Here is a 13,781-nt window from a genome sequence, read left to right as displayed (position 1 = left end):
TCCCTGAAGTCCGATCATGTGCTCAAGGTGTTCAGTTAGCATGTTATAATTGATGGACATTTATAAAGACAAACTGGTAAACTGGTGGGATTCGACCTGAATGTATTGTGTTTAATATCGCTGTGGCAGGTTTCAGATATAACGCTGTTTTAATGGAGACGACATTCAGGAAATAATCAGGAAAATTCACTCAGTGGAGAAAGTGGAGGAGGAGAAGTGTGAAATATTGATTACAGCCAAATGCTGCTCATTACTTTATCACCCATTTTGTGTTCACATGACTGTGCTTAGCCAATGAGGATACAGCAGATTGAATGTAGCATTTAGCTGAATTAGCACTCACCTCATGGGTACAGTTAGAGGAGTGCTGTTAGCTCTGGAGGTTTTTGGTGTCTCCATCATCACCGTCTCTCCTGCAGTGCTGCATCACTGAGAGAAACACTACAGCTGTGGAGAGAAAACACACCCATAACACACCTGTAACATGACACTAACACACCTGTAACACACAGTAACACACAGTAACACACCTGTAACATGACACTAACACACCTGTAACACACCTGTAACACATCTGTAACATGACACTAACACACCTGTAGCACACAGTAATACACAGTAACGCACCTGTAACATGACACTAACACACCTGTAGCACACAGTAATACACAGTAACGCACCTGTAACATGACACTAACACACCTGTAGCACACAGTAATACACAGTAACGCACCTGTAACATGACACTAACACACCTGTAACACATCTGTAACATGACACTAACATGCCTGTAACACATCTGTAACATGACACTAACACACCTGTAGCACACAGTAACACACAGTAACACACCTGTAACATGCCACTAACACACCTGTAACACATCTGTAACATGACACTAACACACCTGTAACACACAGTAACACGCCTGTAACACATCTGTAACACATCTCTAACATGACACTAACACACCTGTAGCACACAGTAACACACAGTAACACACCTGTAACATGACACTAACACACCTGTAACACACCTGTAACACATCTGTAACATGACACTAACATGCCTGTAACACATCTGTAACATGACACTAACACACCTGTAGCACACAGTAACACACAGTAACACACCTGTAACATGCCACTAACACACCTGTAACACATCTGTAACATGACACTAACACACCTGTAACACACAGTAACACGCCTGTAACACATCTGTAACACATCTCTAACATGACACTAACACACCTGTAGCACACAGTAACACACAGTAACACACCTGTAACATGACACTAACACACCTGTAACACACCTGTAACACATCTGTAACATGACACTAACATGCCTGTAACACATCTGTAACATGACACTAACACACCTGTAGCACACAGTAATACACAGTAACGCACCTGTAACATGACACTAACACACCTGTAACACACCTGTAACACATCTGTAACATGACACTAACATGCCTGTAACACATCTGTAACATGACACTAACACACCTGAAGCACACAGTAATACACAGTAACGCACCTGTAACATGACACTAACACACCTGTAACACATCTGTAACATGACACTAACATGCCTGTAACACATCTGTAACATGACACTAACACACCTGTAGCACACAGTAACACACCTGTAACATGCCACTAACACACCTGTAACACATCTGTAACATGACACTAACACACCTGTAACACACAGTAACACGCCTGTAACACACCTGTAACACATCTCTAACATGACACTAACACACCTGTAGCACACAGTAACACACAGTAACACACCTGTAACATGACACTAACACACCTGTAACACATCTGTAACATGACACTAACATGCCTGTAACACATCTGTAACATGACACTAACACACCTGTAGCACACAGTAATACACAGTAACGCACCTGTAACATGACACTAACACACCTGTAACACATCTGTAACATGACACTAACACACCTGTAGCACACAGTAACACACAGTAACACACCTGTAACATGACACTTACACACCTGTAACACATCTGTAACATGACACTAACATGCCTGTAACACATCTGTAACATGACACTAACACACCTGTAGCACACAGTAATACACAGTAACGCACCTGTAACATGACACTAACACACCTGTAGCACACAGTAATACACAGTAACGCACCTGTAACATGACACTAACACACCTGTAACACATCTGTAACATGACACTAACACACCTGTAGCACACAGTAACACACAGTAACACACCTGTAACATGACACTAACACACCTGTAACACATCTGTAACATGACACTAACATGCCTGTAACACATCTGTAACATGACACTAACACACCTGTAGCACACAGTAATACACAGTAACGCACCTGTAACATGACACTAACACACCTGTAACACATCTGTAACATGACACTAACACACCTGTAACACACAGTAACACGCCTGTAACACATCTGTAACACATCTCTAACATGACACTAACACACCTGTAGCACACAGTAACACACAGTAACACACCTGTAACATGACACTAACACACCTGTAACACATCTGTAACATGACACTAACATGCCTGTAACACATCTGTAACATGACACTAACACACCTGTAGCACACAGTAATACACAGTAACGCACCTGTAACATGACACTAACACACCTGTAACGCACAGTAACACGCCTGTAACACACCTGTAACACATCTGTAACATGACACTAACACACCTGTAGCACACAGTAACACACAGTAACACTCCTGTAACACACAGTAACACACCTGTAACACATCTGTAACACATCTGTAACATGACACTAAGACACCTGTAGCACACAGTAACACTCCTGTAACACACAGTAACACACCTGTAACACATCTGTAACATGACACTAACACACCTGTAACACACCTGTAACACATCTGTAACATGACACTAACACACCTGTAACACACCTGTAACACATCTGTAACATGACACTAACACACCTGTAACACACCTGTAACACAGCAGAAACACACCTCGAATACAATGGTAACATGACTAATGTGACTAAATGTAATATTAGTGTGAAAACAGTAAACCATGACTGAAGTTTATTTTGTGTGTGTGTGTGTGTGTGTGTGTGTGTGTGTGTGTGTGTGTGTGTGTGTGTAGAAGTGTGTTCAGTGTGTGTTCTGTGTTTCACAATGCATTTGAGTAATGACATCCTGCAGTGCTGTGATTTTCTGTGAAAAATAGTACTTTAAACTTAACTCTGTGGTGAAATTACACACACACACACACACACACACACACACACACACACATTACAGGAGTCTTTGCCAGTTAGTTCAGTTGGTTAGAGTTAATGATGCCATGGTTGTGGGTCTGCTGCCCATAGGGCCTGTTTTGTGTGGGTGGTGGTGGTTCAACTTTTCAGGCTCTAGGTTACTGATCAGATGGTCAGGGGTTCAAGCCCCAGCACTGCCAAGTTGCCATTGTAGGACAGTTGAGTAAGGCTCAATGTCAGGAATGCAGGCAACAGATGGATGTCAAGTCAGTTTATTTGTATTGCACTTTTAGCAACAGACATTGTTGCAGAGAAGCTTTAAAGAAAAATGTAAAAGCTGGAAGAGGCTGTTTTTTTGTCCCGGGGCTCCCTCATGACTGTGTTACCTTCTGGTTCTCCCATGTAGTTATGTTGTCATAGTCTCACCGGAGTCCCTGCTTGCACTGAGCACACAATGTACACTGTTCTTAACCATTAGGTGACACTGGGCAAACCTCACAACCTCTCTCTCTCTCTCTCTCTCTCTCTCTCTCTGTCGAATTACACATCACTCCTGACGTACCAGTAAGATGCTGAACCTCTCCTGCTCCTCAGACCTGCCTGATCCATCCTGATGCCCAACTTCTGGCTGGAGTCTCATCACATCGCTCCTGTGGAGGACGGCCCCCATACGGACAGTCGAAAGTCACACTTAGAAGACGCTCTGGACTCTTACAGTAATGCTCTGATGGTTTAGGACGACAATCCCCATGATAACTTTAGGACTGCAGGTGTCATGAACAGTTTTACACTCAAGTCTCCATCAATGAACAGTTTATAACTTCAACAAAACAGACTTCCTGTTAAACTATAATGAATTTCCTGGTTACACAGTTGTACTTTGTGACTCTATAGGACACAGTTATAGAAGTGAGTTATTTATAATCACGCTGTCTGTTATCACCCAGATGAGGATGGGTTCCCTTTAGAGTCTGGTTCCTCTTGAGGTTTCTTCTTCGTGTCGTCTGAAGGAGTTTTTCCTTCAACATTGTCACCTCAGGGCTCATCATCAGGGATAAATAAATTTATTAGGGATAAAATTAGCTCATATGTTTCAAGTCTTTATTTTTCTTTTAAGCTGCTTTGTGACAGTGTCTGTTGTTAAAAGCACCATACAAATAAACAAATAAATTGACTTGACTGAATATAGTGAATGAAGACAGAGGGATTATTTAATGTTCCACTTCAGTATGTTCATCACGTTCATAAATAGTTGTAAAATGCGAGAGAAATGTTTCCTGAATAAAAGGAATCAAAAGTTCAGTGCAGTCTGAGGAATAATGCTGAGCTGATGGTTACGGGAGCATTTTAATAAACCTAAAAATACTGTGGTATTTCACTCTGCCAAAACACAAGCACGACATTCTCAAGCCAAAAAAAACCCACAAGGAAAATAAGGAACATTCAAACTGTGCTGATGTTAGCCAACAATAATAATAACGGGAAAGTTCACATCACACACAGAGGAGGCTCCGGCAGTCTGAGCGCACCAACACACATCTATTCTCATTTCATTTGCTGTTAAACACTAATCCAGAGACCTGTGCAATGGGATTACATCACCACATTATCATATCACTGCAGAATGATTTATCATAGTTTACAATATTATCACAATGTTCTGTCCCCTGGTCATTTTCAGCAAACTTTTATAAAGTGAATTTGTAAATTTCCATCAGAGACACACTGTGTGAGTCATGACGAGTGATTTACTGAACACCTGATCATCAACATGGGAATTAATATAATTTTAGTACTAATGAACACAGCAGACATTTTAGTGTACTGATTATTACAACACTCTGTGTGTGTGTGTGTGTGTGTGTGTGTGTGTGTGTGTGTGTGTGTGTGCAATGAAACACGGGAAACAAAACCCTCATCAGCAGTGTGATGACGAGAACTGAACCAAGTATAAATCATGAAACACAGTGCACACACTTCCATATGAAGCTCTTTATATCATCTGTTTTCCATAAACCCGCTCTAAACTTTCCCCTCCAGGAGACGCTTAAAGCAACACATTCCTCAGATAACGCTGAAGTCCAGCACATCCCGCTTTAACCTGACCTCCTGCTCCAGTCATCACACACCGTCTACACAATATACACTGTCATCATTTCTACATGAAACACCATCATCATTTTTACTGCACATATAAATATTTAACAGTCATCAAATTATTTTTTCATCAATATTTAAAACAAAGTGACTCATTTAGAATAAACAGTAGAACAAGGTACAAAATATAACAGAGATTACAGAATAATATAATCACAAATAAAAGAAGGAGAGCTGAGACAAGGAGAAAACATCATTACAAATGTATTATCACCAATTAAACACTCGGGTTGAACATAACACTCAGCTTAAACACTGGGATTAAACACTCAGTTAAATGCTTCGATTAAAGACTCATCTTAAACACTCAGATTAAAGACTCAGATTAAACACGAATGAAACAATCAGGTTAAACACTCAGGTTAAAGACTCATCTTAAAAACTCAGATTAAAAACTCAGATTAAACATGGATGAAACAATCAGGTTAAACACTCAGTTTAAAAACTCAGAATAAACACTCAGGTTAAACACAGATTAAACACTCAGGTTAAACAGTCAGATTAAACACTATGTTATTGATGTTGAATCTGTGCTGATATTATAATGCTGCTGTAGTTCTACACAGACTCAGTTACAGAATAATCTGAAGTGTTGAATAAATAATTGCGTTCGAGTGTTGATCAGAGTTTATGATCTTCACTGCTGGAGAAACTGTAATTTAAAGAGAACCCAAGGCAGAGAACTGGGGAACCGTTCCCTCGTTATAAAACAAAGAACCAGGACTCTTTTCATCTCAGACACAGGAACTCTCTTACAGACTCGGAACAGGAAGTGACATCAGTCTTGCTTCATCTAGAGGAACTGCCACTGAACTTCCTGAGTTCCTGAAAAAGTTCCTGCTGTGGAAACATGTCTACCAATGGAGCACTGTGTGTGTGTGTGTGTGTGTGTGTGTGTGTGTGTGTGTGTGTGTGTTACAGCAGCACTGATTTATTTATCCCCTTTCCACCCACTCCTCGGTGTCGTTGAGTTGACAGGAGGAGAGTTTTGACAGCTGACACACACACACTGCAGTCACTCAGTCAAATCAATCCTTAATTGTGTGTGTGTGTGTGTGTGTGTGTGTGTGTGTGTGTGTGTGTGTGTGTGTGTGTGTGTGTGTGTGTTAAAGCAGAAAGCTCAACTCAAATACACACTGTGTGTGTTAGTGGAGTCATTATTGAGAGTGTGTGAGGAATGATTAAGGCATCAGGAGGAATAAACATTAACACAGTTCATAGTGAGAGTTACAGCACTGCACAACTGAGTGTGTGTGTGTGTGTGGGGGGGGGGGGGGGGTTGTACAATCTTCACCAGGGTATAAAGAGAAGCCACGTACACCACCCTGTACCCTCTGCTATAACCTAGTGTACACGCAATGTATTACACACTGTATACACTAACACACACTATACACTAACAAACACTAACACACTCTATACACTCACACACAGTGTATACACTAACACACACTAACATACACTATACACTCACACACACTATACACTAACAAACACTAACACACTCTATACACTCACACACAGTGTATACACTAACACACACTAACATACACTATACACTCACACACACTATACACTAACAAACACTAACACACTCTATACACTCACACACAGTGTATACACTAACACACACTAACATACACTATACACTCACACACACTATACACTAACAAACACTAACACACTCTATACACTCACACACAGTGTATACACTAACACACACTAACATACACTATACACTCACACACACTATACACTAACAAACACTAACACACTCTATACACTCACACACAGTGTATACACTAACACACACTAACATACACTATACACTCACACACACTATACACTAACAAACACTAACACACTCTATACACTCACACACAGTGTATACACTAACACACACTCACACACACTATACACTAACAAACACTAACACTCTATACACTCACACACAGTGTATACACTAACACACACTAACACACACTATACACTCACACACACTATACACTAACAAACACTAACACACTCTATACACTCACACACAGTGTATACACTAACACACACTCACACACACTATACACTAACAAACACTAACACACACTATACACTCACACACAGTGTATACACTAACACACACTAACACACACTATACACTCACACACACTAACACACTCTATACACTCACACACAGTGTATACACTAACACACACTAACATACACTATACACTCACACACACTATACACTAACAAACACTAACACACTCTATGCACTCACACACAGTGTATACACTAACACACACTATACACTAACACACACTAACACACACTATACACTCACACACACTATACACTAACACACACTATATACTAACACACACTAACACACACTATACACTCACACACACTATACACTAACAAACACTAACACTCTATACACTCACACACAGTGTATACACTAACACACACTAACACACACTATACACTCACACACACTATACACTAACAAACACTAACACACTCTATACACTCACACACAGTGTATACACTAACACACACTAACATACACTATACACTCACACACACTATACACTAACAAACACTAACACACTCTATACACTCACACACAGTGTATACACTAACACACACTCACACACACTATACACTAACAAACACTAACACTCTATACACTCACACACAGTGTATACACTAACACACACTAACACACACTATACACTCACACACACTATACACTAACAAACACTAACACACTCTATACACTCACACACAGTGTATACACTAACACACACTCACACACACTATACACTCACACACACTAACACACACTATACACTCACACACAGTGTATACACTAACACACACTAACACACACTATACACTAACAAACACTAACACACTCTATACACTCACACACAGTGTATACACTAACACACACTAACATACACTATACACTCACACACACTATACACTAACAAACACTAACACACTCTATGCACTCACACACAGTGTATACACTAACACACACTATACACTAACACACACTATACACTAACACACACTAACACACACTATACACTCACACACACTATACACTAACACACACTATATACTAACACACACTAACACACACTATACACTCACACACACTATACACTAACAAACACTAACACTCTATACACTCACACACAGTGTATACACTAACACACACTAACACACACTATACACTCACACACACTATACACTAACAAACACTAACACACTCTATACACTCACACACAGTGTATACACTAACACACACTCACACACACTATACACTAACAAACACTAACACTCTATACACTCACACACAGTGTATACACTAACACACACTAACACACACTATACACTCACACACACTATACACTAACAAACACTAACACACACTATACACTCACACACAGTGTATACACTAACACACACTAACACACACTATACACTCACACACACTATACACTAACAAACACTAACACACTCTATACACTCACACACAGTGTATACACTAACACACACTCACACACACTATACACTAACAAACACTAACACACACTATACACTCACACACAGTGTATACACTAACACACTAACATACACTATACACTCACACACACTATACACTAACAAACACTAACACACTCTATGCACTCACACACAGTGTATACACTAACACACACTATACACTAACACACACTATACACTAACACACACTAACACACACTATACACTCACACACACTATACACTAACACACACTATATACTAACACACACTAACACACACTATACACTCACACACACTATACACTAACAAACACTAACACTCTATACACTCACACACAGTGTATACACTAACACACACTAACATACACTATACACTCACACACACTATACACTAACAAACACTAACACACTCTATACACTCACACACAGTGTATACACTAACACACACTCACACACACTATACACTAACAAACACTAACACTCTATACACACACTAACATACACTATACACTAACAAACACTAACACTCTATACACTCACACACAGTGTATACACTAACACACACTAACATACACTATACACTAACAAACACTAACACTCTATACACTCACACACAGTGTATACACTAACACACACTCACACACACTATACACTAACAAACACTAACACTCTATACACTCACACACAGTGTATACACTAACACACACTAACATACACTATACACTCACACACACTATACACTAACAAACACTAACACACTCTATACACTCACACACAGTGTATACACTAACACACACTATACACTAACACACACTAACACACACTATACACTCACACACACTATACACTAACACACACTAACACACACTAACACACACTATACACTCACACACACTATATACTAACACACACTAACACACACTATACACTAACAAACACTAACACACTCTATACACTCACACACACTATACACTAACAAACACTAACACACTCTATACACTCACACAGTGTATACACTAACACACACTATACACTAACACACACTAACACACACTATACTAACACACACTGTATACACTAACACACTATACACTCACACACAGTGTATACACTAACACACTATACACTAACACACACTAACACACACTATACACTCACACACACTATACACTAACAAACACTAACACACTCTATACACTCACACACAGTGTATACACTAACACACACTATACACTAACACACACTAACACACACTATACACTCACACACAGTATAAACTAACACACACTGTATACACTAACACACACTGTATAAACTAACACACACTATACACTCACACACTGTATACACTAACACACACTGTATAAACTAACACACACTATACACTCACACACTGTATACACTAACACACACTGTATAAACTAACACACTAACACACACTGTATACACTAACACACACTGTATACACTAACACACACTATACACTCACACACAGTATAAACTAACACACACTGTATACACTAACACACACTGTATACACTAACACACACTATACACTCACACACTGTATACACTAACACAATCTATAAACTAACACACTAACACACACTGTATACACTAACACACACTATACACTCACACACTGTATACACTAACACACACTATACACTCACACACTGTATACACTAACACAATCTATAAACTAACACACTAACACACACTGTATACACTAACACACACTATACACTCACACACAGTATAAACTAACACACACTGTATACACTAACACACACTGTATAAACTAACACACTAACACACACTATACACTCACACACAGTATAAACTAACACACACTGTATACACTAACACACTAACACACACTGTATAAACTTACACACTAACACACACTGTATACACTAACACACACTATACACTCACACACAGTATAAACTAACACACACTGTATACACTAACACACACTAACACACACTGTATAAACTAACACACTAACACACACTGTATACACTCACACACTGTATACACTAACACACACTATACACTCACACACTGTATACACTAACACACACTATACACTCACACACAGTATAAACTAACACACACTGTATACACTAACACACACTAACACACACTGAATAAACTAACACACTAACACACACTATACACTCACACACAGTATAAACTAACACACACTGTATAAACTAACACACTAACACACACTATACACTCACACACAGTATAAACTAACACACACTGTATACACTAACACACTAACACACACTGTATAAACTAACACACTAACACACACTGTATACACTAACACACACTATACACTCACACACAGTATAAACTAACACACACTGTATACACTAACACACACTGTATACACTAACACACTATACACTCACACACTGTATACACTAACACACACTCTATAAACTAACACACTAACACACACTCTATAAACTAACACACTAACACACACTATACACTCACACACTGTATACACTAACACAATCTATAAACTAACACACTAACACACACTGTATACACTAACACACACTATACACTCACACACTGTATACACTAACACACACTATACACTCACACACTGTATACACTAACACAATCTATAAACTAACACACTAACACACACTGTATACACTAACACACACTGTATACACTAACACACACTATACACTCACACACAGTATAAACTAACACACACTGTATACACTAACACACACTAACACACACTAACACACACTGTATAAACTAACACACTAACACACACTATACACTCACACACAGTATAAACTAACACACACTGTATACACTAACACACACTGTATAAACTAACACACTAACACACACTATACACTCACACACAGTATAAACTAACACACACTGTATACACTAACACACACTAACACACACTGTATACACTAACACACACTATACACTCACACACTGTATACACTAACACACACTCTATAAACTAACACACTAACACACACTGTATACACTAACACACACTATACACTCACACACAGTATAAACTAACACACACTGTATACACTAACACACACTGTATACACTAACACACACTATACACTCACACACTGTATACACTAACACACACTGTATACACTAACACACTATACACTCACACACTGTATACACTAACACACACTCTATAAACTAACACACTAACACACACTGTATACACTAACACACACTATACACTCACACACAGTATAAACTAACACACACTGTATACACTAACACACACTGTATACACTAACACACACTATACACTCACACACTGTATACACTAACACACACTGTATACACTAACACACTATACACTCACACACTGTATACACTAACACACACTCTATAAACTAACACACTAACACACACTGTATAAACTAACACACTAACACACATTGTATAAACTAACACACTAACACACACTCTATAAACTAACACACTAACACACTCTATAAACTAACACACTAACACACACTCTATAAACTAACACACTAACACACTCTATAAACTAACACACTAACACACACTGTATAAACTAACACATACTGACCCACACTGTATACACTAACACACACTGTATACACTAACACACACTATACACTCACACACTGTATACACTAACACACACTATCACACATTACAGTTTTTTACAATTGTTTACACACTAAAATGAAAATTTTCAGACAGTTAACAAATCTTAACACTTAAGAAGCAAAACACCTTTGCAGAGAAGCAAAACAGTCAGCACAAATTCAGCTTCACACTTTTTGCAAAACATTACACACAGTGATTTTCAAAACTTAAAACACATTTTCACACTTCAGACACAGATAAGGATTGTGAGTAGGGTTGCCACCTGTGTCTGACAAAAATCCTGGACATTTCGATCATCCAATCGACCTTTTTGCTTGTAAGCAACGGTGTCCTTCACACATCTAACCCAAGACAAAAATCGCCGTTCTACGCTGAAACTGTATTGCTCTAATTCGTAAAAATGACGCTTTTGCTAGTTATTTGTTTAGTTAATTGCTTTACATAATATAGCAGGTCTTCATTAGCCTGGCAAGCCAGACTAAATGTGAATATTTAGTCTGGCCTCGATCCGTAGACATTTCCGAAGCGGGTAGGAGGAACAAACCGCTGTCTTTCAAACTGTCTCTGTGCGTATAGGCCAACGCTCTGACCAATCAGCGCAACAGTGACTGTGACGTAGTCAGAGCGACAGAAAGCAGTGGGGGAGACCTTGAAATAAATAATTTTTCAAAATGCGTATTAATTAATAAACATGTTCTAGATATTAAGAAGTTTGGAGATAATGACCACAAGTTTGGAGTCTGTACCACATACTTAACATACACTCATTTTTTTTCCCCAGGTGTTTTTCAAGGGTTTGCTTAAACTGTTTTTGAGAGTTTTTATTTAGTGGTGTTTGGTGAAATAATTTCCCTTAAATTTAAAATAACGGGAAAATAAGAAACAATCAAAAAGTAATGTTTCAAAGCTGTTTATTAATTCTTCGTACTGCACAAACTAGCCCCATCCTTTTGGCTACGAGCGGAGCCAGCTGGTAGATCAGACTTTTGCCATAGCCGGTCGGCAAAACAGCGAAAACGTCCTTCTTGAAAAGGAATGAGCGGAGAGCCTCTTCCTGCTCATGTTTCAACGAAAACTCCAAGTCTAATTCTTCTAAAACTGATTCCAAAGCGGAGTCAA

The 13,781-nt window shown here is 38.9% G+C and overlaps 1 protein-coding gene across 3 annotated transcripts in view; it reads right to left on the bottom strand.

Moving 5' to 3' along the window:
- Positions 1-13,781, bottom strand: part of LOC132891077 (protein inscuteable homolog) — a 161,530-nt gene that overhangs the window by 113,339 nt on the left and 34,410 nt on the right. For all 3 annotated transcript variants that reach the window (XM_060928557.1, XM_060928559.1, XM_060928558.1), the window contains exon 2: positions 344-447. In XM_060928557.1, the coding sequence (XP_060784540.1) occupies positions 344-402 (59 nt within the window). In that variant the 5' untranslated portion in view covers positions 403-447. The remainder of the gene's footprint in view (positions 1-343; positions 448-13,781) is intronic.

This window comes from Neoarius graeffei, chromosome 8 (assembly GCF_027579695.1).
Source record: "Neoarius graeffei isolate fNeoGra1 chromosome 8, fNeoGra1.pri, whole genome shotgun sequence".
In the NCBI taxonomy this organism is placed as follows: Eukaryota; Metazoa; Chordata; class Actinopteri; order Siluriformes; family Ariidae; genus Neoarius; species Neoarius graeffei.
Note: the sequence above shows the minus strand (reverse complement) of the source record. Positions and strands in the feature narration are given on the sequence as shown.